This window comes from Excalfactoria chinensis, chromosome 3, assembly GCF_039878825.1.
Source record: "Excalfactoria chinensis isolate bCotChi1 chromosome 3, bCotChi1.hap2, whole genome shotgun sequence".
Classification (NCBI taxonomy): Eukaryota; Metazoa; Chordata; class Aves; order Galliformes; family Phasianidae; genus Excalfactoria; species Excalfactoria chinensis.
In genome coordinates this window covers 19,104,818-19,130,277 of record NC_092827.1, presented here as the reverse complement: position 1 = coordinate 19,130,277, position 25,460 = coordinate 19,104,818, and the positions used below count along the sequence as shown (strand labels likewise).

The 25,460-nt window shown below is 35.7% G+C and overlaps 1 protein-coding gene across 1 annotated transcript in view; it reads right to left on the bottom strand.

Moving 5' to 3' along the window:
- The window catches only part of MYOM2 (myomesin 2), a 67,482-nt gene that overhangs the window by 21,551 nt on the left and 20,471 nt on the right, over positions 1 to 25,460 (bottom strand). The window contains exons 10-24 of the mRNA XM_072332528.1: positions 24,574 to 24,715; positions 22,790 to 22,989; positions 21,525 to 21,578; positions 18,775 to 18,902; positions 15,034 to 15,217; positions 13,317 to 13,491; positions 10,893 to 11,014; positions 10,094 to 10,114; positions 9,262 to 9,449; positions 6,226 to 6,352; positions 3,298 to 3,476; positions 3,008 to 3,122; positions 2,256 to 2,412; positions 2,040 to 2,146; positions 225 to 269 (exon numbers count right to left, since the gene is read on the bottom strand). Of these exons, the coding sequence (XP_072188629.1) occupies positions 225 to 269; positions 2,040 to 2,146; positions 2,256 to 2,412; positions 3,008 to 3,122; positions 3,298 to 3,476; positions 6,226 to 6,352; positions 9,262 to 9,449; positions 10,094 to 10,114; positions 10,893 to 11,014; positions 13,317 to 13,491; positions 15,034 to 15,217; positions 18,775 to 18,902; positions 21,525 to 21,578; positions 22,790 to 22,989; positions 24,574 to 24,715 (1,944 nt within the window). The remainder of the gene's footprint in view (positions 1 to 224; positions 270 to 2,039; positions 2,147 to 2,255; positions 2,413 to 3,007; positions 3,123 to 3,297; positions 3,477 to 6,225; positions 6,353 to 9,261; positions 9,450 to 10,093; positions 10,115 to 10,892; positions 11,015 to 13,316; positions 13,492 to 15,033; positions 15,218 to 18,774; positions 18,903 to 21,524; positions 21,579 to 22,789; positions 22,990 to 24,573; positions 24,716 to 25,460) is intronic.

Below are 25,460 nucleotides of genomic sequence, written 5' to 3'. Positions count from 1 at the left end.
TAGTCTTTGGCTCATTTTTAAATTACTTTCTCAAAGAAAAAACAGTCTACAACTTACAGTTTGTAGAGTATTTAAGGAATAATCTAGAAACAACTTATAGTCTATTATCAAGTTGATCAGTGAAGCTGCCATTTTATCAGAAAGATCCTTTTGAAAATTCCAGTCACTAGTATGTAATTATATTTATTTTAGAAGTAAAAAATAGATTACGGTCTTGAACTTACTTGGATTCTTTATTTCATTGCTTATTGTCATCAAACTTTCAAACTCTGAAATTCAGAAAAGCACATTTTAATTTATTCTGAAAAATATGGTCATGATTGTCAACGAAGTTATATATGAGCATCAGCAAATAATCTCCTTAAGTTTTACATGTGAAATACCCAATTTTCTTTAGAAAATTATGCCCTAAATATAAGCTTTAAGAAATTTAAAAGTATGATGCATGGATTTATTATGAGTTCATTTTTTATAAGCTTAAGTTATTTCCTATGCCCCATCACTGGAGGTATTCAAGGCCACATTGGATGGGACCCTGAGCAGTGTGATCAAGTGGGTGGCAATCATGTCCACAGCAGAGGAGTTGGAACTGAATGATCTTTAACGTCCCTTCCAACCTACGTCATTTTATGATTCTATGATTTCATGCATACTCTCTGTATTAAACTTCCTATGGGATTTAAACTAAGGATGGAAGACAACAGCTGAAACAGTGCATAAGGCTTTTTTATCTACTGACATCCTTTCTGATATAGTACCTGACAATCTTCCTTACTATGGCAGGAAACAATGACTGCAACTTAGTCTGAAAAAGGTGAAGAAAATTCTGTCTAATGCACTACATTCTCATAAAGGCTGTGTGTCCAGAAATCACATTATTAGGTTTTCAGACTAACCCCATATTCATTACTAATAAAGATTTGGAATATGAACATTGTTGCCAATTCCAGTATTTCTAAAGTGGGCTGTGAAATAATGGTTTTTGATGCTGAGATACGAAAACAGACACTTTTGCAGAGATCCAGAACAAATACAGGTTTAATTTTGAGTGATGGATACGATGAGGGAAGACATAAGGTAAATGTGTGTTAGGAATTGCTTTGTCTTGTATAGAAAAACTTAGAAGGTAGGACTTAAGGTAACAAGACCTATAAAGCATTTTCAGAGACATGTTTCAAAACTAAACAAAAGGGAAGTTACCATTATCTAATACAGGCCTGCCTTTTCCAACAGTATTCAACAGAAATTCCAAAATATTGCAAATTTATCTTCCTTAGAAGAAGATGATATTGATAACAACTAAGAATCTACATAAATGGTCCGTGCCCTGGATTTTTTGTTTGGTTGGTTGGTTTGTTTTGGTTTTATGTACAAAAAACTTTAAAAACTTCTTCTTGACACCTGCTTTGAATGGAAGGTGAATGATAGGACTGATGCTGATTGTACTGTGACAGAAATCCTGCCTACAACTGGACTCTCACTCGGCCTCATTGCTTCTTCTTAAATATCTTAAAAAGAAAGTAGCTGGAGGGACAATCATGCTTAATTTAGGAACTCAACAATTGCAGAGTGTGGACTGCAAAAGCTCCAAAAATATTTTTTGTGAAAGAATAGCCAAGTTTTCTCTTTGCATTTCACCTCCATAACCCTATATGGTATACCAAAGTCAGACTGAAGCAAATCCACTGCAACTCCAACGAAATAAATCAGCCACAATAAAGTAAAACAAAATTAATATAAATTTATGCCAAAAAATGACTGAACCCAATATATTTACATTTTGTTATAGGAACATTCTTTTTTTCAGATTCTTCTCCCTAATTCTATGCACCTCACTGGTATTAAATTATATTTATACTAAATTTCATTATTGTGATAATAATAAAAAAAAATAACAACATGAAACCTGCTGTGATATCATTCTTTGTTTGCTCTTTATGCAAAGGAAAGAATGGGAGGTTTGTTTGTTTCTTTTTCTTTGAAAATGTTTATTGCAGTTGGGGTGACAAAACACAGACTTGAGCTGGTAAGAACCTTACCTTCCTCATCCAAAATGAAGCTAGATGAAACACCATCTGTGTCACTAACTGAAATACAGTAAGTTCCCATGTCCGATTTATCAGGATTCTTGAAGTACAGCTTAGAACTAAAATAATCAGTAATGAAGAATATAATTAGTGGGTTTTACCATGCTATTGGGATTTATTAATAGTATAAACTCCTAGGACTCTGATACAGATGATTGCATGACTTACTGATCTCCTTCTGTCTCAATCTTAAATTTATCAGAATCCTTAATCTCCTCATATGATTTTCCCCATAGAAAATGAGATGCATCCGTAGCTTCTTTGCATTCAAAACCCAGGTAAATATTACCTTCCTCATCCACCCCTGAAAAGATTTCCTTTGTTCCTGTAAAATGAGAATTAAAACAAATGTCAAAAGCTGCATTTCTCTTTAGCATTGCTATACAGAAATGATAAAACCTATGCAGATGCTAACCATTACCACTAATAGATATCAGTTTACCTGTATGTTTTGAAGTATGTTTGTGTCATATTTTGATTCAGCATCACATTCTAGCCACTTTCTTGCTCTAAACAAATAAGGAATACTAAAAATACTATGTGCTTATTGAGAAACAAAGCTATAAAATTAAACTGAATAAGATACAAACAATTGAAGTAAATTATATTCAGAACTGAAGCTTAAATAAATTTTTTGTGTTATACTTTTCACCCATCACAGCAGCACCTCTGATTATGAGAAAAAAAAACAAAAACAAAAAAAAAAAAACTAAAGCAACGAATTATCAAAATATTTCCTGCAGTAAGTAAGGCAACAAGGCTTGGCAGTGCCTCTGAATTCACACCATGTTTTTCTTTCAGTTTTAAGGCTAAGAGCTTTTGAAGTTGTGAAATACTTATTTGTTCTACAATATCTGTTCAGAGTGATTAAATCTCTTTTCAGGTATTTCCGAACCAGAGGAGGTAAAACAGTTCATTACCAGGGCTTGCTTCAACGAACACTGGTTCAGATATCTCAGATGACTTGCCAACTCCAGCATCATTCACTGCACGAACTTTGAAAACATAGGTATGACCCTGATGTAAATCAGTAACCTTGAAAAAGATGAAGAGCAAAGTCAATTAAATAAAAACAACAGTCTAAGTTCTTTCATTTAGCTATATAATGTTGGCAGAAGACTAAGTTCAAATCTGTATCTTTGCTGAACTCAATCAGATGTTCTTAAAATTCAGTTTTGAATTAACACAAACTCAAATGTTTATATGTTACCTTAAAATAATGGTGTGAAGTAGGTTTTTCATTAGCAGTGATCCAGTCCTCTGCATCTACTTCCTTATAGTCCACTAGGTACCCAGTAATGGGGCTTTTTCCTTCATACACAGGAGCTTTCCATAGAAGAACAAGTGACGTATTTCTAACTTCACAAACTGTGAGATCATATGCAGGACCTAAAACAATTCAAACATTTGATAACATATGTGGAAGTTCACATCTGTGAAATAATAAAGTTTTTAAAACTGTCCCTGAAGACATGGAAATATATAATTTTAATTTTGTTTTGACTGTATTTCTTTCCAAATATCTCCTCCTATGTAATAAATTTGTTATTCGTTATATTCAAGTAAATGGCAAGATATGCTTTATGTGGTGAGTGACATTAACATTCCAAAACACGCATTCTTATCTGGATGCCAATATTTCCATTATAGGAGAAAGTTATTCAGTTTGACAATCTATGCTGTTCAAAATTTTACAACAAGGAATGGAGCTTTTTTGTGTATTCTCCAGCCCCAAAACGAAGTTGCTTCACTGAACTTAGATTCAGGTTCACAACTTAGCATCAAGATTTGTATTTTTTCTTGGTGTACATCCTCCAGCCTGGATCAAAACCAACTGGTATCAGTGGATCAGGCTTCACTTTCTTTGGCAAAAGAGCATTCTTCGATGTGAAGTGGATAATGAAGCCAAGAATAACTTTTACATAGGATGTCTGCTAAGATAACTATTTATACCAAAAACATCCTGATTTATTCTAGGAATAAATTCTTACCTTTGCAACTATCACGGAATGCTCTCACTGCTATTTACCTTCACTTAACTGTTCCAGCACCATTCAGTTGAATTTATAGCATTTAGTTTTTACTACATTCTTGGTATTTATTTTTATCCATAGACTATCAAGGCATAATCATATCCATTTACAAGAAAAGTGAATACATCTATAACAGAATACTGCCTCTTAGACAAATAATGTAGCTGGAAGCTTGCTTCTTGCATTTTAAATTTAAAATAAGGAAACCTGAGACAGGGATTTTCCAGTTCTGTTAGTCTGGCCCACATAAAAATATTATTTTTTCCTACTACGTGTTTCATCATGTAAAACAACAAAAAGCAGGAAAACCGTGAAAATGAATCTGATTGCCATTCCAGCTTACTTGATGTCAACCTGTGAGGAATTTCTCAGTGCTGAGATTCAGTGCATAACAGAGTTTTTCTCAGTAGTACATAAGTACATTTCAGAAAAGAAACATTTGATTATATGTTGCAGATCTTACGAGGTTGAATACTAGACTTTTCATGGAAAATCTACAATTTTCAAGGAAGGTAAAGCGTTCTCTTAGGGCTCGATTAAGACTCCAACCTAAAAGTCCATATATACTGAGATAATTGAATTTCCACTGGCAGATGCATCTACTAGAAATCTAGACAACAGGACAAAATGTGTAATGACGTATATTCTATTCTGAGGAGTCTGAGATCACAGATGTTTCTTTTTTTAAGTCATGTAAAATAATTCATGAGCTTTCATCACTAACTCACAGAGGCTCACAGATATACCTAGGACTGGAGTTCTGCAGAACAATGAAATAATAATGGACTCTGGGCACGGAATCCATCACTCACACTGGAAATCTTGCAATTCTATATCAAAACATGGGAGAATATTTTGGTGACACTGGGAGTACATTGCAGTCACATCACATTAGTCAGTCATACCTTCAGTTAGTCAGGGAAAAGGATCGGCCTTTTTTCTCTTAATTCTCAAGTTTTTATCTTTGCTATTGCTAAGCTATTATTTAAAAATTTATTTTAGTAAAGACTTGGGAAATGTTTTAACAAGATTGAAGATCTGGGGGCACAAGAAGGTTGTTTGTTCATGCTATTGTTTAAGCAAGAATGTAATGCTCCATTCAGCTGTACTCATAATGAGAACAATGTAATCAGCCAAGGAATGGAAAGGTCAGATTACTCATTATGAAAATGAAAATTTCACTCTCTTCACTTCCTGAAAGTGCCTTTTATTTAATTTCTTTATATATAATTTTAAATGAAGGGTGAAGGATAATCTTGACTGGTTTACGCACTGGGCAGTTTCACTGATACAGAATTTCACTGATTACAGAATTCAAGCATTACTGACAGAAATTGATTCCTTTGGTATCTAACATTCAGGCACAAATTTACATGCTCACAGGGTAGCTAAAAGTTAATTTCCTTCTACTGCCTGCCCTAAATTCACAGTGCTTCCTTAACATTTTTAAAGAGTTAGCATTGTAATTAACAGTCTTCAGCTATGCCTACACTGCTAAACTAAAGACAACCTAAACACCAATTTAAGTTCTCAAACACAATCATTCCTACTGTGTGGTTGTTAGCACATTTGTTCTAACACCTGGCTAATAACGATCTGTCAGGTAACATCTGGGTAAAATCTGCAGTAATCACATAGCAGGGAGGGAGGAGAGGCAGGCACAGTAATTGAGACTGTGAGACTTTAGCTATAAGTTGTGAGGTATGCTGTGCTACTTTCGTTTAGGCCAAGAAACAGGTCCCTGCTGAATTTTATTTATGACCACCATCCCAGTATCAGAGTCTGAAACTCCAGAAATAGTTATAATAGACTCCAATTATTGTGCTAGGATGACTGTATGTTGCCCTAACTGAGAGAGTGAAATAGAGCTGATAGCCCAGAGCTAAAAAGATGATGGTAATAAAAACATACAATAAAGGCTGAGGGGTTTTTTGTTCTGATACGGACAGTAAATGAAAGTGATGTTTAACAAGCTAAGTAAAGAACATTCACTTCTTAGAGCATCTGCTGTCATCAGTGGAGATCCAGAGACATTACTAGAGCATTACATGGGTTGTATAAGGAGTTTATTGTAAGCTTAATTCATGAGAAACTAATAGACTTACCAGGTTCTGGCATAGTCCAGGCTTTACACTTAAAGTGCTCACTGGGATCTGAAGGATGACCTATTCCAACCACATTTGCAGCAGCAATTTTGAACTCATAGAAGGCATCTTCTATCAAATTCTCCACCTTTATGGAGGAAACAAAACAATATATCAAAAGTTGTGTTTTATAGTGTTTAAATATGTGAAATAGTTAAAAATAAGCATTCTGCCATTGGTTAATTCATTATCAGGATTTACTGCCATGCCTAGACTACTGGCAGGCTCTAAACTATGGATTTTACTCTTAAACCAAACTTGCTACAGTAATATAGGCTGTACTTCCATGATTTCAAACACACCATCCTAGAAGTATCAACATTTTGGCATGACAGGCTGTAAAAGATTGAGCAACATAGATCCAGAGAACCTAATTAATGAATGGCCACCAACAGATACTTAGGGAGGAGTTTTCAAAGATAAAATAGTTTCCTGTATTATTTATACATCGTTCACTTTTGCAAGAGTTCAGATGTTTATTTAGTCCAGAAAGATCATATTGGACTGACCAGAGAAGAGAGGAAAACATTGAAAAATTAATACCTGTAGTGTGTGTGTATTACTTTGGGAAAGAGTCTCTCTAAACAGTTTTTTTCTTGCTTGTATGTGTGTTTTTCTCAATATTACTTATCATTACATAGTGAGGAAGTAAGAACTAGAAATGGGATGAGGAGAATCTATGCTACCTCTCTGTCTGGTAAGTGAAACCAGACATATTCAATGAGTGTGTCTTCACACCATCATCTCAGATTTTGAGATCAAGGTGTGCAATCTGTAAGGCAAGTGCCTCTCAACACCTGGGAGCACTCTGAGCACTTTCCTTTACCAGACCACCTCAATACAATAAACAAGTCTTCAACATTTCAGTTCTCTTGATTAATTTATCAAAGTTGTGCTTACTCACTCATATACCTCAAGTGGAAAGTGCAGCAGTAATTCTGGTACAGATACTGAATGGTTTTAAATTTTCATGAATAAACAAATTATATCTGTATTCTCTGGAAAAACATGAGATTAATATATATATATATATATATATATATTAGTGTGATATTCTTTATGAGAACAAAGATATGATGGGATGATGATCTGAGGCAGTATTAGATGCAATACCAAAGTAAACAGAGTAAGCTAAGAAAAGCCGTGCATCAAGACTGTTTAGACAGAATTTCCTGACAGTAAAGAGCAATATAGTGTAGTTTACAAGAAGCAACAATAATTCAGCCAGTAAATATGACTTTGAAATCCCAGGTTATTAAGGAAAGAATATTTCTGAGTTCCCATTGAATTATTTAATCAGAGATGGTTACACTTCAGTGATTTCCTGGTGCTGTACTGTGTATCTGAGGGCTCTGTCTGATTGCAGTGTCATAAAATATTCTGGGCTACTAAAAGCTGTCTTACTTTTATTTCCCTTAAGTATTTCAGATTCCAGTCCACAAAAATAATGTATGAAGATGCACCTTCAGGTACAAATCCAGCTACTAGCAGGATGAAGAATTAAATATCAAATTAAACTCTGAAGGGTTTCCCTTAATTACTCATATGTTTACAAATGAGTTTAAAATTGAAAATATCAGAAAACCATTGCTTAGCACTGCCATTTCTAGTCTATCCTATCTACCCTTTTTTATTTCTCACTATCCATTCTCTGTTTGCTATGTCAGAGATGCCAGTTATAAACTCAATCACAATCATATGTATACTTGAGTATTACTGACTGCCTCCTATTCATGAAACATTCTTTCTGAGTTCATCTGCAGTGTTTTTCACTTTGGAAATTTTTTCCTAAAGACTTATTTATTCCTTGGCAATTTGCTGGCTTGCAAAGATAATTTCAATATTTTTTTTTTTTTTTTTTGAGAAAGAAAACTGATTGTTTAATAAGCATCATATTGATTAATTACTTGCTGTAGCCTATCTTCCTAATCTTCTCTCATGCAAGTTAACTAGGAATTTCTTCTGTTAACCAACTAAATAAATTATAGGAGCTACCAGATGTAATTTATCTCAAAACTAAAATTACTGATCCGGTACACTGGAAAGGAGGATATTAGACATAACGGTAGGTTTATTAATAGACTCCTATTTCCAGGTGCAGGCAAAAGTTGAGAGAAAGAACAGGGCTCATTACATTTGTTTTCAGCCCATCTGCATTTCATTTTCAAGTCCCCAGTTCTACAGACAGCATGATCATCTGTCCTACTAAATGCTGCTATCCTTTCTCTGCATGTTACTACAGTGGTGATACACATGCTACTCATTAGTGAAAACTGTAGAATCATAGAATCATAGAATCATAGAATTACCCAGGTTGGGAAAGACCTTGAAGATCATCAAGTCCAACCACAGCCTAACCAGTACCCCATCTCTAAAAAACCTCTGCTAAATCATATCCCTGACTACCACATCCAAACGGCTCTTAAACACATCCAGGGATGGCGATTCAACCACCTCCCTGGGGAGCCTATTCCAGTACCTAACCACCCTTTCTGTAAAGAAGTTCTTCCTAATATCCAACCTGAACTTGCCCTGGCGCAACTTGAGGCCATTTCCCCTCGTCCTGTCACTTGTCACTAGTGAGAAGAGACCTGCCCCACTCTCACTGTAAGAACCTTTCAGGTACTGGAAGACGGCAATAAGGTCTCCCCTCAGCCTCCTCTTCCTCAGACTAAAAACTGTATTCAGTTTTATGAAGCATTCTGTAGCTTATCTTGTCCTTTGTGAGAAATGAACTCCACAAATTTTTCTTCAAAATTTCCTCATCTAATGGCCATATCGGTCTTTCAATTTCATAGTAATGATGATGCTGATTCTCTACTGTGTCTCTACGCCAGCTTTCACACCTGTTATACTCCAAAATACACAGCAGGATGGCCTGTTAGTATTGTAGTAAGTAAATTTAAAAAATTTATCTACATAAAAGTAGAACTCAGCCAAGAGCAAAGAATTAGTACAAACCAACTCCAGAAAGTTAAGGATTAAAAAAGTACCAACCGTATAAATTGTCCGGGTAATAAGGGAAGAATTGACTTCATGCCAGTTTTTATGGTTAGCTTCCCGTTTATCTATATAATAACCAAGGATTGGGGAACCTCCACTGTACTTTGGTGCTTTCCAGCCAAGGGTCATTGAATGACCATCACAGTTCAGAAGAGTGATGCCATGAGGATATGATGGGCAAGCTATAAGAAAATAATCAAAATTAATTTTGTCTCCAAAAATAAATATGGAAGCTCCTGTATGGAATATCTGCCTATTGTCCTGCCCTCTCAGGAGGTGATTTGAAGAAATAGATGAAGACTGACATTCATTTACACTTGCTGAACATTTCTGGAGAGATAACAGTGGATGTGAGCACAGTGCAGCAGTGGGTGGTGTGTTTGAGCAGTGGTGAGAGCTACAGAGAGTCACCTCTGCTGTTCTAAACTTTTAGAAGCGTGACATACAGGCTCTGCTTCAGTACTGGTGAAAATGCATAGCTAATGGTGGTGAACATGCTAAAAATTAGTGTTTTGTAGTTGAGAATTTAATCTATCAAATATTGTTATTGTGCTCTTTGTATTTATTGGATTTTCCATGGAAATAAATATGAGGTATTACTTTAGTAGTGAGCCTTACAAATAGTTGAGCAAAATTTCTTTTAAGACAGCTGAAGTGGATTAAAGGCATCCACATCCTGTAAGTTTCTATAAGGTCCATTTGCTCTGTGCTTGATGACATACTCCATGCACCTCTCACTTTCAAAACATACGATGACAAAATAAAAGGTGTGAGTGCATTTATGAAAAATGAGTGACAGATATAAATGAGTTTGTGTCCCACCTACCCATATGAGACACACTTCGTCCTAAAAAAAAGAAAAATTCAGGAGTAGATTTCTCAGTAACATCTCATGCAAAGTTAGGAAGGCATCCTTTAATATTTGTTCTGCATTGTAGAACTTTTAGAGTGTTATTTTTGACAAAGATAATTGTGGGTCTTCTCTAAGAAATACAGACCATTTGGCTGGGGAGAAGTTGTTCCATTTTAAGTATTTCAGTAAGAATCTGAAACAGTGCAGAAATGAAAATTGCCCAGATCTGTACACTTTATGCTCTAAATAATTTTTCACCCCTCTATTCGCCATGTATTGTTCCTACTGGAAGTGAAACCATGGATTGTCCTCACACAGGAATTTTGCTTGTTGAGTACAAGAGGAGGCAGGCTGTTTTCTGACCTTGAACAGCCAAAGGCAATTTTCTGTTAAGTCCAGCCCCATAGTAATAAAGTTTTCCAAAACTCTCCTAAATTGAGCAGATTCCATCCTAAAGTGATTTACACCACTCCAAGTCACCCAGAAGATATTGCCTAACATCATCAAAATTTGCTGTTTATTTCTTGTAGATGAGGAACTGCAGGAATCCAGGGCATTACAAGGAATCTAACCCAATATTTCTAAGACTGTACAAATAACTTTCATTTTTAAAATCATCTTTTCTTTGTGCAGCAGCCACATCCCAGAACGTAAACTTCAGTGAGGAAATGTGTTCAATGGCTAGAAAATATACTGTTATAGTAAATGACCTGGTTGTTGAATGTAACTCATGAAAGAAACAAGAAGTTTAGTTGCACAGAATTGTACTTACTAAGGGCTGCTTGCACTTTTATAGCCTCTGACTCCTGCGAGTTTTCACTGAATCCTACAGCATTCACAGCTTTCACACGGAAGATGTACTGTTCACCAGTTTCCAAACCATGAACAACAAATCTGTGTTTAAAAAACAAAAATAGAAACACATTTTTTTTTAATATATCCAATAAAACCATTCTTTGCTGTAACATGAAATCTTGACAACCATAAATTCAACTTCATGAATGCTTCACAAAGGAAAATATTCCCAGGAGCGAAACTGAAATATAATTTTATGATTTAATGCAATGTATTTGGATGTAACACTGGAAAAAGTCAGAGGATTCATATTGAATTGCTAGTGCTAATCTACTGGGTAGAATCATGCCAACTCTAGTATCTTTCATGTGAGTACTGGCTTGCCAAATTCTAATCTAGTCTTGGAAGACACTATAGTTTTCACTTCATTTTCATAGTAACTATCCAAAGAAGCTTTCAGTTATGTTTTGAGGTTCTGGGCAATTACTGTAGCATTAGAATAGTCAGAAATATCCCAGTACAGGATAGATTCGCTTTTTTTTTTTTTTTTTTAACTTTTGTGCTACCCCTACCCTTTTGGTCAACTGTTAGTCCTCTACTTTTTGTCTGATCAAATTGCTTTGATCAAACTGCTTCATCAAAGGATTCAGCAGAACACAAAGTCACTCAAAATTAATTAGTAACTGACAAAATATACTAAGCAGTATGACGTGCTTGTTATACACCCATAAGAAAATATGCCTTACAAATTTAAACTGAAGAAAGACATAGACATAATGGAAAGAGTCCAGAGTAGAACTACCAAGATTATCAAGGGACTAGAGCATCTCTCCCATGAGAAGAGGCTGAGAGATTTGGGACTGCTCAGGCTGGAGAAGAAGAGATTCAGGAGATCTCATCAATATTTGCAAATTTCTGAAAGGGAGGTGCAGAGAGGACAGAGCCTTTTTTCAGTGGTTCCCAGTGACAGAACAAAAGGCAACCAGCACAAACTGGAACATAGGAGACTCCCACTGAACACAATGATGCAATTCTGTGCTGTGCAGGTGAGGTGATAGAGCACTGGCACAGGTTTCTCTGGAGGAGTTGCAGAGTGTCCTTGGAGATCTTGGAGATTTGTGTCCAAAGAAAGATGAAAGGTCTGGAGCACAAGCCTTATGAGGATCAGCTTAGGGAACTGTGATTGTCTAGTCTGAAGAAGGGGGAACACAGGGGAATCCTTATCACACTCTACAACTACCTCGGAAGAGGTTGTGGCAAAGTAGGGGCCAATCTCTTGTTCCAGATGACTAATGATAGGATGAAAAGGAATAGCCTCAAGTTGCACCAGAGGAGGTTCAGGTTGGATAATTGGGAAAAGTTTATTCTTTGAAAGAGTGATGAGGCATTGGCACAGGATGCCCAGGGAGTGATGGAGTCATTGTCCTTGGAAGTGTTCAAGAAACACGTGGATGTGGTACTTAGGGGTGTGGATTAGTGGACATGATAGTGATAGGTTGAGAGTTGGACTAGATGGTCTTAGAGGTCATTTCCAGCTTTAATGACTTTCCAATCTGATGTTCAAAAGCCGCTTGTACATGGTCCTGGACAATCTGCTCTGGGTGCCTGCCGGAGCAGGGGACTGGACTAAAAGACCTCCAGAGGTCTCTTCCAACCTCAGATTTTGTGTGATTCTGTAAACTTTCCATTTGGTGAGTGCTTCCAACAAAAATAATCATGACTGTCACAAATAAAATTGCCTGCAGAATGACATGTTAAATGTGATATTTCCACAAGGGAATAAAAAATCATCAAAAGTATAGACAGGTCTAGCATTTTGACAGGAGAGATAGAAAAAGAAGATAATGTCCTTTACCCATAGATGTAGCAAGTCAGAAAACCTAGATATTTCTGCATCTGGACAGTTGGATTTCACACAGTGCAATCTCAGCAAAAGATGCACTTTCCACATCAAATTTATAGCAGACACAGCTTGCCCTTTTGCCCTGATGTCCATGTACTCTGAGCTCCTAAGAGAAACAATCTGGAACACTTATGAGTCCCTTCTCTTTCTCATACTTTTTCTCAGGAGCATCAGGTCTGTTCATTTTATAAAATAACCAAGACTTTAACACTTCTATGCTCTCTCATGTCCAAGACATTCAGAATCATGCATCTAGAGCCTTATTTTATGATTAATCTAATAAACAAAAATGCCTTCCATTTAGATAGAATAGAAAGGTGGGCAAGGGCAGGAAGAATTTGCCCAGCAAACTTTAGCTCAGAATAATCTGCAGACTACTTTTCCTCACACCCATTCAGCATTCACAACCTATGAGAACACTATTGCTTAGCAGTTAAACTGAATTAAAACTTACTACAGATTCTAAATCCCCACAAAATACATAAGTATTGCCAATACCTGCTGTAGTTAATAGGTTTGTGGTTAGCAGGTTCCCACTGATTTGATCCCACCACAGAATAATCTATGTAGTAGCCGTACAAATTCTCTTCATGTTTTGGTTTGTCCCATTGGACTACAACTGATGTTTTTGTATTCCTTGTGGCCACTACCCGACCAGGTGCTGATGGGACAACTAAGAAAAAGAGAAAAATATGTATTGTTATGAAAAACATTAAAATAAAAATAAGTGAAAGTAGACTCAATGCTGTACACTTATACAATATTTCATTACTCTGGCTATGATTTTTCTTGCAGTTATTGTTGTTATATAATTTATAATCTAGTGTGAGAGGAGAGAAACACAGAGCACCTATATGGATGCCTACATAAACATACTTGAATTTAGATGTAAGCCTCAAATTCAACCCCCTTCTACCGCTCAATTCAATTGTGTCATTTTCAATGGCCTAGCATAGTCCTTATTCACCCTAGTTTTCACTGAAGAGAAACAGCCACCCCATAGTCTGTACATAATGTTTAGCAGTCCCACAAAGTTGTCCCAGCTACCCTTAGGAATGCTGAGTAGTGATGTGTGCCAGAAATGAAGTGGTCATGTTTATCTGATGCATTTTAGCTCAGGTGGTTAACTCCACCTCTGAAAGTACTCCTTCAGTTTCTCTTTAAAATAAAATCATCTGCTTTCTGCTTTCAATTGTAATGATGTTTTATTCAGAACTTCTTGTCTTAATCGCTAAGGGGCAGCCTATTTTCTGGACTAAGTTAAAAAACACAGTGTTATTATTTCCTACTTTGAGGTATATTTAACAGTTTAAATACTTTTTATTCATTAGTGAAATATCAAATCAAGAATACATAAAAGTAAAAAATGATTTAATTTCATTTTGTATAGTAAGAGATCAAGCTAAAAGGCAGTGGGCTGCTTTTTTAAAAAGTTATAGTAAATGTTAAGAAGGCTATACATCTATCAACATTTATTGCACTGTGGTATATCAGATATTGAATTAACTTTCTCAACTTCTAGCAAGCGTACTAACAAGTTATGTTCTCCGAAGGTGACAGTTGTCAATACATGAGGCTGGCATATTTATACTTTGCTAAACCTCACAAGTAGACCAAATATTTAAGCAACAAGAGGAATAACCACTCCCTAAATTTTCACTTGTGTGGTTGAATGTGGCCCCAAAACACACACTTCGTTTTCATCTGGAATGTAACCATTAACCATGAAGATGTATCTTCCCCCATCACTGAAATCTAATCATCTGCGTGCCACAGGAATTCTGCACCAGATGTAATTTGCAACTTAGAATACTAGGAAAGAAAGGAAAGATGAACTTAGCAAGCTGAAAATGTAGGAAATTAAGTAGTATATAATTTCCTGAGCCAGACAATGTAATTGTCTAAGTCAGTGATAACCCGTGTTCTCTTTTGAAAAGTCATGTGTAGAGCACTATGAGGAATGACTAACTAAAATTCATTTAACTTTTTAGCAACTATTGTTCTCAGCAGGGAGACTTGTAATCATTATGAAAAGTTTTGGAATGTTTTCAAAATTTAACAACTTGATCTTTTTAAAATTCTGCAGTATTGAATACAAATGAATTTGATTACTATTGTTGTAATCAGACTAATTTAATTACAATGTTAGCTGTCTCTTTATATTTTGTACAATATCAACTGTATTCAATTTTAATGCCTACAATTAATTCCTTACCAACAGTATCTTGTGGTTGAATAGGTTCTGTGATTTCAGATGGATCACTGATGCCATGCTTGTTTGCTGACAAGACTCGGAAGACATATGGTTTTCCTTCTGCAAGGTCAAACACTGCATAGCGAGGAGATTTTACAGCAACCTGTGCATTGACTCTTTGCCAGCTTCCACTGCCAACCATAGACTGGAAGAAAGGAAAAAATAATAATAAGAAGAAAAGAAAAAAGAAAAGAAAAGAAGAAAAGCAAAGCAAAGCAAAGCAAAGCAAAGCAAAGCAAAGCAAAGCAAAGCAAAGAAAAGCAAAGCAAAGCAAAGCAAAGCAAAGCAAAGAAAAGCAAAGAAAAGAAAAGAAAAGAAAAGAAAAGAAAAGAAAAGAAAAGAAAAGAAAAGAAAAGAAAAGAAAAGAAAAGAAAAGAAAAGAAAAGAAAAGAAAAGAAAAGAAAAGAAAAGAAAAGAAAAGAAAAGAAAAGAAAAGAAAAGAAAAGAAAAGAAAAGAAAAGAAAGAAAAAAATAAAAAAGTTGCAAATCACTTCTGAGAACTGTCAAAAATAAACATATTGCTATACTGCATCCTGCCATGAATTTCTTCATGAACTAATAGAGGATCATTATTCTCAAATGCCCTGCTTTAGCATATGCAGATTCTTATAACTTGTGCATTTAATTACTCTACAGGAAAGGTCTGAATACTTAATTGTCTCCCTATCTGTCTAGACTTGAATATATGTACTCTTGTACATATAGCTTACCTGCATTTAGGGTCATGACTGTAGCTATGATTGGTCCCAAAAGACTGGTCCCAAAGGTCTCATACTCTGTAAAATTTACTTGAACACTCAAAGGTTCAGTATAATACAGATTAAGCAGAAAGGTATGTTGTAGTGTGAGGTTACTTTACTCTCTGCCACATATTTACAGATTCTTTTTAGAAAGGTCACATCCCTAAAATCATTCATCAAATGAAACAACTACTTTTGAATAGTCTCTGTTATACTGCTTTTGATATAGTTGTTGGGCTAGTTAGTATTATAACTGCATGTAGAAGAGAGCCAGCAAACCAGCAGTCTCAGAAAGTTCTGCTGTCCATTAGATTCCCCAGGTAATTTGTTGACCTAAAACAAAGATTACTCATATTGTAGTTCAATATGCTTAATAAAACTCAAGTGCCCAGTAAGTAGCTTAAATAAATTGACTTCCAACACAGAAATATGCATAAAAATTATATTTTCATAAATTATCAGGAAAAGAGCCCAAGAACAAAATCTAATAGATTGCAGATTTCTCACAGAAGAGATACTGTTTCATGGGTCCTTGGAAACTGCCCTGTATATTATAAGGCTTACTATAGATGCATAAAAAAACTAAACATCTGGAGCCCATGTATCAAAATCTTATTTTATAGCTGAATTCATCTATTGTTGTCTATAGCAAAATGAAAATGTAACATTTTCTTCTTTAATAAGATGGAAAATCTGATTTTTTTTTTTAATTATTTGACTTTTTGGAATGAAAAATATAAATTGTTGCATTTCAGTTTCACAGGGACAAGAATCAATATCATATTTTACCCCACAGTTTGATTCAATTTATGTGGTAAAAATGCTTTAAGGGAATATTGCTACGCTGTATGGAAAATTCACTTTCAATCTGTGTTTCCTGAGGCCTTTAAACACTCCCTTTGTTATGCAGGACTGAGATTTCTTTATTTGAAATTAATTAGAAAATGTGCTTTCCTAAATTAACAAATGACTGTGCAAAGCAAAAACCAAACGTACACTTATGTACTGACTGGGCTATTCATATATACAAGTTATTTATACACCAAATAATTTTACAGTCAGGTATTAATTAGTGTGATGAACTTTTTTTTCCCTAATAATAATATCCTTTTAGTTTTCATTCTCAGTTTCTCTCAGTAAGTTTGGCACTTAATTAAGACTCATTTGTTCCTCTCTGCCATTGCTGTACAGTTTTTCTGAAGCTATATAAAGCATTTCCTTTAAAATATGCAGATATCTGTATTTTCAAATTCACAATTATACGGAAATTCAACTAAATTTTAATGTCCACTCAATAGAAACTTTCATCTGAGCTTTTCATCTTAATGAGTTCTGTATATTCTGGAGACAAGTAGGTATTTTGGGGCCTCACTTCATCCAAGTAATTATCTAACACAAAGTTCTGGTTTCTTTTTCACTGCTACAGAAAAATGTGAGTAAATAGCAGAGATTTTAGGCAGCTAAAATTAAGATGAATCCCATACTTCCGGTCAAACTGTGACTGAAAGCATGCTCCTGATATGGGTCGGTGTTGGGGTTTTTGTGTTTGGCTGGTTGGTTGGTTTGGTTGATTGTTTTTTTCCTGGAAACCATAGTCGGATACCAAAAGTTACTTTCAGTGGAGGTATCAATACAGAACAAAGACCTAATTCAAAATTCTTAGTTTATTTTGCATTATATTTATACATAAGAGCAGATATTTACATGCAGGCATAAGTATAAATAAGAAATTGCATGATATTATTTTGTTGCATAAAGAGAAAAAAAATACTTATTTTGATGGAATTTGTCATTAGTTTTCCTGAAAGTGAAAAACAGAAGGGGGAGAAATCATACTTTCTGGTAAATCTTGTTAGTGACCTTCATGTTACAGCACCCTGCTGGCAATATATGCTGATAAAGTAGAGATGAAGGGCACTGGATGTAGAGATTTCAAAGTGACTTTCAAGGGGAAGGCAAGATGATAGGCTGCAAAAAGTGGGAAAATACCCACAAAATGTTTGGCTAAGAAATGAACTTCAAAGGAATGTGCTGAACAGCTTTGAAAAGAAAAAACTTGCACAGAAAGGTCCTAAGAAAATGCTGTCACGATATTTGAGATGGAAACTGAATGTGTGGCAGTTTTATGGATGGTTTCTCTGTTTGTGGGTCATTAAGAGGAGGCATATGCTAGAGACATCATTCATAAAAACTAAATATAGCTTGGCATGTAGGAGTTTTAGAGGTCAGGTATGAGGCCCAATTTACTTGCTGAAGTGATGGCAAAGCATTGCAAGGAAGAAAGACTACAACCTCTGGCTGTATTTCAACATGATTTAGATACCTGACTTGGGGACAGCTGTACCTAAATCTTTGTAGCCTATGGGGGGAGAACAAACATCTCCTGCTGTGACCAACAAAGTTCCCTATCAAGTCCAAGGGAAGAGGAAGGCAACAAAGAAGAATGCTGGGCATCAGTGAATCTGAGAGAAACAGCTACTGGCCTTAAAGGGAATAAACTGGAAATATTTGGTTATAGCAGAGGGGTCAGTGCTCCTTCAAAAAGAGCATGAAGTTATGAGTCACGGTTTATTCCTTGCTTTTTTGCAGGACCAGCATAACAACCCCTTTAATATAGGCAAATTGCAAACTTGCAGTCTTGTCTATAGGGATACGAAACCTAAGAAGATGGCTTTTTTTTCCACTAAACTCCTGTCTTACACATGTTGTTTGTTCTCATTTTAGACAGCAGTACTCAAATTGCAAAGCAGTAATCTTTTCCCCAAACCTTGAATTTCAATATTCATTAAATCATTTCATTGTCCAGGCCTCTCTAACATCCTATCACCAAATTCTGCAAGACTTCAGAAGGTCCTAGTTTCTGCTCTGTTCTGTTCATTCTGCAGCTCTAAAAATGAGTTGAATATAACCGCATGTGGCAATGAAACCCTTCATAGTCAAATGCCTCTGTACAGTACAGTACCTTCTCAATGAAATACGTCAGTGGCTCCCTGCCACGAGGAACAGGTGGATCCCAGCTGAGCACAACATATGTTTTGCTGATTTCTGAAGCATGTACATTGGTGGGAGGGCCTGGAATCTGAATATCGCCTGGAAGAGTAATAAGCATAGCAAGTGTAAAACAGTGGATTAACCTCAGAGTCGGCTCATGCTACAGCTCATCTTTCTGACCTCCCACCCTGCAGCACAATCTCAGCTATGATATCATACTTGCAGTCCACTTGCTCACTTCAATTCCATTTTGAGGAATTGAGTTGGTTATTTACTTTTTCAGTAAAAGTTAAATATGTCCCTGACAAGCTGTGCATTTGTCACACATTTTTTCTCTTTGATCACATCTGAATTACTTTTATCTGCTGGGCAGAATGCCTTGGAAAAATCTCATATATGCAAATAAGATATATTGTGTGATCAAAGACAGAAGCCCAATGTGTTAATATAAGAACTTCATCTATCTGCAAAAGAAGAACAAGAAGGAGAGACGCAGCTTAACATAAAGTGGAAAACAGGAAAGGAAAGAGATCTCATTGCAATATAATTTGGTGGTATTACCAGCCAGTCTAAAGCATTTCTAAAAACTGTAGAGCCCTTTGGTGTCTCTACCAGTTGGAGAGGCCTAACCAAAACAATCTCCCTTCTTGCTCTGCAGGACTACCAGGAACACAAGGCAGGACTCGCATGTCCAGTTCCAGGCCGAAGGAATTCAGCATGGCTCTTCCTGTCCACTATCACCCTCCACAGCATGAGAAGAAGTCAGTTTCTATGCCAGTGGGATTACAAAGCTGTAAAGCCCAGACCTACGAAGGAACGCTTCAGACATAGCTGCACAGTTCTAAATGAAGCTTCCTCTTGATAGCAGATCACAAATAACAATTCAGCAAATACCTGCAAATCTTTTACTCTTTTATGGCTTACCATTGAGGAAAAGAAAAGTTTTGTTGTTTTAAGGTCAGTTTACTCATTTCCCATACTAACAGGGAACATAGGTACCCTAAATTTTGACAATAAAAAAAAGAAACATGTTTTAATAGTAATCTTTAAATTAGGGAAACAATGCTGTGTTTATAAACATTTCCAGAATCTATAGGGCTCACAATGCAAAAAAATTTAAAAAAAAAAAAAAAAAAAAAAAAAAAAAGTTTATTTCATCACAGAATTTTATTTCATCACATATATTTTCCAGTCAAAAACTTTTCTCATCAAAAGCATTTAAAATTGAACTGACCTACTCGAAGAGAATACATTTTTTTCTTAGTATTTTCTAATATTTGATTTCCTATGGTTACTTTTTCCTCAAGAAAGGCACACAAATCAGATGAGTCTAACTGATGACTTTCAGTCAAGAAAACTATTTTAAACATTACAAACAATAGTTTGCTGGACACTAAGTGTAGCCAAAAGGCTTCCAATTGGTTTTACATAACTCAACATATTTTTTTACACTCTTGTAAAAACAAAGCTGACAGTTTCTAATGATATATCATGATAATATGGCCCTCTTTCTTAGAGCAAGGAGTACCAGATTCTAAAAAAGAAATCTGTTTGTGGTCTCTGAGATCACTTCTTCAACAGTGTTCTTCAATTTCACAAATGAAACTAGTGATGTATACGAGTCGTATTCTTTTTACTAAATATGAAAAAATAATGAAAGAGGAATCGCTATTCATACCTAAACCAGATTGGCTGTTTAACCCCCATGATCATTCTCAGGTAATTCTGAAAGAAGGAATATGTATTTTGAACCAAAAATAAATAAATAAATGAATAAATTCAGACAAACACATTCTGATTCTATAGTGTGATTTTGATTCTATAATATCCATAAAAATTCATTTAGGATACCATGGCCAAAATAGAGTAATTTCGTCTGTCCTACCTGTGCACTGGAGAAACACTATAACTTCTAATTCTCCATTCAATTATACTTATTCTCAGGTGGATTTTCTTTTATTAATTCATTATCGGAGTTACAGCTTTATAAGCTTACTTTGCTAAAGACAGTAGATAGATTTTTTTTTTATCTATTGAGCCATTAAAGTTAACATTTTTGACAGTTTAAGTAAAAAGAAGATCATTATCCAAGCCAATAATAATAATAATAAATAAATAAAAAAAAGCCATGGCATATAGAAACAACCAAAGATGGAAGAAATTTGGGCTTTATCTCAAAAACTGGCAGTTCTCTTAAGAAAAACAATGTCTAGTCCATAAACTTAACCTTAATAACAACATCTCCATTCAGAGAAAGATATGTTAATTATATAAACAGGATGGATGACATATGTGGTTGGTTTTAATTTTATTTTCTTTTTTCTTTTATTTTTTTTTTAATGAAAGCAGAAACAACTTGCTCAGGTTACCAAATGCAGTCAAAAAACCCATAGCTCCTAGAAGCATGAATGGCAGAGAAATGTAAGTGATTAAATGCAATGTTGTTTAAATGCAGCTTAGCACTAGCCAAAGCAAAAAGGTGAGGAGATACTGTCAGCACTTAATGCAATTAGTGAAGTCAAGAGTGTAGTGCTGTCTGTCCTTTAAGACCTTTACCTTTCACTTGTGCTCTCTCAGGCTTGCAAGCCAAAATAACTGACTATATTTATTATTATAAAGCATTTATTAACTAGGAGGATTTCTTTTCAAGCTGTTTCAAATTGCAATGCTGAACTCCTGGGATTAAAACAGATGGACTGAAATCACAGAAATGTAACATACCTTCGAGGTCATCTTTACTGATCACAATCTTTCTCCCTTCATCCACATGAACAGCTGTTAAGCAAAATATTCAGTTAGTTTCTTGAATCCATTTAACACATTTGTAAATGTTGCAAATTACTGTATATTATCAATTAAAAACACTCTTTACTTCTATTTCCATAACTTTGTTATTAACTAAAAGTCATACATTGCTTCATTCACTTTCATAGGTAAGCCAAGTGAGATACTACTATTTATGATGTGATAAACTGTAAGAACCATAGTCACAGCAGTTCTATTCTATTCTGTCACAGATTCGTAAACAGTTGTATTGTGATTTGGAATTTTGCTATAGGAATTAGTTATAACGCCAATAGAAAGAGTATCTTCAGGTTTTACATACTGTATTGGGACAGCACTCTGCCATGTTCATAATGAGTTTAATTCCTTTCTACATAAAGGAAGCACACAAAACTGAAGGTGCACAAACATATGATATACGGAATGAAGGTAGTCCCCAGAACAAGACAGCTTACTCTTATCACAGAGAAACTCTCATAAGGCTTCTCTGCAGACTTTAGTGCCCTTTAGCACAAGACCAGCTTTCAGAAAGTTTTTTTGTTCATCTGTTTGTTTATTAGATTGACTTTTTCTGTCAGTGACAATATCAGATACCTCAACCTGTAGGGGAGCTTTGTGTCAGTACTGGCACTTTTCTGAGGTGGAAAAAAAAGAGTCATGGATAAGAACATCAGTCCATGGGTTGATGAATTTATATCATAATTCCATTTGTATTTTTTTTCTAAATCAGGCATATTCAACTACTTTTCCACAATGTTGCTGCCATCAAATGCAGAAGATAATGGGACCTCTGGGCCCATTTCACATTGCAAATTATAGAAGCTGCCAGGGCATACTGGCTCTTCTGAAAACACTGTTCTTTGTAGTAATTTATATTGTTTATACTTAATGCTTATCAACAATAACTAAGATAGAATCCCCAGGTCCTGATAAATTGTCTGTGCAGATCTTGGCATTCTATTTATATCCCCCCAACCTTGAAACTTGTGAGGCAGTCATTCAAAGGAAGAAGCAAATGCTGCTCCTGAGTTTATTTAAGCAAGCAGAAACCAATAAAAAAAAGTGACATAGAATCACAGATCACAGAATCACCCGGGTTGGAAGGGACCTCAAGGATCATGTAGTTCCAACCCCCCTGCCTAGCAGGGCCACCAAACATATCATCAAATATTCAATATGTTTTCCAGTCCTGTACAACCTACTTTGTGTTCTTTCCAGGTCAACGGGGTCAAGAGCTGCAACTGGTTCAGAGACACGAGAAGGCCTGCTAATGCCAGCGCTGTTCACTGCTCTCACACGGAAGATGTAAGACCGTCCTTCATAAAGCCCAGTCACGGGATACTTGCAGATTTTTACAGGTGCATCATTGCACTGGACCCAGTTCTCCAAACCTACTTCACATCTTGGAGTAGCAGAAGACAGCATTTATCAGTGTTGTTCCACAATCAAAATACACCATCCCACACACACGAAATCAGAATCACAAAAGCCACTGAACTGTATAACTTATTAATGAAAGCTGCACACTTCATATGATTTCTTCTGATCAGACAACCAGTGCTCACCTTGTTCATATTTATTCATTATGCAATTGTGAAGGTCGTTTTTCTTGCATGGTTATGGGTTGTTTTTGTCCTTGTCAACTCACTCTGTTTCAATTTAGTTCTCTACCTTGCCGTATAAAGCACAAGTTATTCCACTTTTATTTTTTATATGTATCTCTACAGAACATGCTGAAATAGCAACTTTCACATAATCTTTTCTGTCTCATCCTTGTCATATTTTTAATCAAACAGGCTTTTCTCTCTGACAATGGTTCAGTTACTTAATGCAGGAGTCATCAAGAAGCACAGTGATGTCTACATACTGGCCCCGCTGTGTGCCCAGACATTTTTTCTCCTACTACCATAAACTTTAATGGAGAAGACCACCTTTTGCTATGACAGTACCGTGAAAAACAGGGTCATGATCAAAGGCTACCTCATGCTGCAGTATTCCAGGAAAAATGTCAAAAAGAACAGCTGGGTAGATTACATACAAAACAGATGAAATGTTCCTATGATGTACACACTGCACAAATTCAATATAGCTGGTAGAGTCCTAAGTTTTTACATTAATTTCTTCATGCTGACTGCTATTCATAAACCAATATTTTCCAGCAATTCCCAGACAGTTGTCTCTGAGCTACTCTAAATTACAGGGTAGCAAATAGCCATGAACTATAAATGTTGCTTTTAAGTGCAGAATGTTGTACACTGTGAAATCATTTCACTAATGTTTTTAGCTGACTGTCAGCTTCCACCATTAAAGGTCAGATATTCTACCTCAGCTTCAATGGGCAACTATGCACTTCAGTGAAAGAAAGATGCAAAATAACAATTGGACTCCCCGATTCTGGGTTGCCTGCACTGAGCTGAAAGTGAGCAAAATACAGAGGACACTGGAGGAAAGAAAGAAGTGCCATTCTGATTTAAACTATTGGCTCCCAAGAGCCTGTGCCTCAAGCCCCACTTATAACACAGTTATGGCTAAAATAAAAAGATAATGTAATAATTCTTATATTCCAGCTTTTGCAGCATACAGATTATAAAGACTAAATCTAATTCAAGATACGCATAGATTCTGACTCCTATAAATCAAATAGTGCCAGGGCTTATTCTCTGATTCGGCCACATCCAGGCTATTGAGCATTTTCATTGTCTGATAAAGAGTGCTTGCAAACAATTACTGGGAAGGGCTCCTGGTCCTTGCTAGCTCCAAGACAGTGCCCAGGATCACCCATGAAAGTACTAGAAAATCGGAGCTAAAAGAGTGCCAGAAAACATTCTAGTAATTCAGCAATGGAGGCAACTTACAATGCCTGGGGTCTGCAAAGAAATACAGCTAAAGATTATAAGTACATGGGAATAGAATGGCATTTTTATTCTTCAGAATGTACATTGTTTTGACAATAAACAGAACCAAATAAATCCCAGTGCTTACATACTTGTCAACAAAATATCCAATGACTGGGTTCTGAGAGGTTGTATTTGGTGGTTTCCAGGTAACGATAACATAGTCTCTGTTAGCATCATGGCATTTAACATCCATTGGAGCCCCTGGTGCTCCCGCAATCAATGCATCAGCATCTGGATCACAAATAAAAGTAAAACAGTTTTGATTGTGAAATCTACAACAAAGGCAAAAGGGAAAATTTTCAGTTGTTCTGCTAGCCTTTTATATGAATGGAAGCCAAAAGTTTTGTCATACTCTAATTCACTGCACTAATGAATCAGACTTGTATCTCTCTCTCCACATGGCTAAAAATGTTCTGGAAAGAGTTTAAGAATCAAACCTGCATTACATTTCACAGGAATGAAAAGCCCTACTATCCCATGTGTGTTTTGATCTTTCCCACTGAGAGCTGTAGCTAAATGGGTTACTAATAAGACCAAGGTAACAAATGTACAGCTGAGGAAAATAAATCTCTCAGGGAATTAAAATTTTTCAAACTCTTGATTCATTTCTAAGGCTGCTTTTTATATAAAATTTTACAATACCAACAGGTCAAAGTAATGAATGCACTTTTCATTAAGATATCCTTGTGTGCCTTCATTTTTGAGGTATTGACTCTTATAGACCCAAAGCTTCTAATGGAGTCTACTAACAGATTTCTTTCCTTTCAGAGATAAGTTTCCATAACATGAAAACTTGCTGTGGGGAGTCCAAATGTATTCTTTCATGGATTTTTTTTTTTTTTTTCTTTTTCCTGAAATAACCAAGTTAATTTGAATGTAAATCCTGGTGTTTTCCCAAATTTTCCCAAAATATGTTCAAAGTACTGTCACATGATAACAATCTACATGCAGTAAAAATGGCCACAGATTTGCTGTC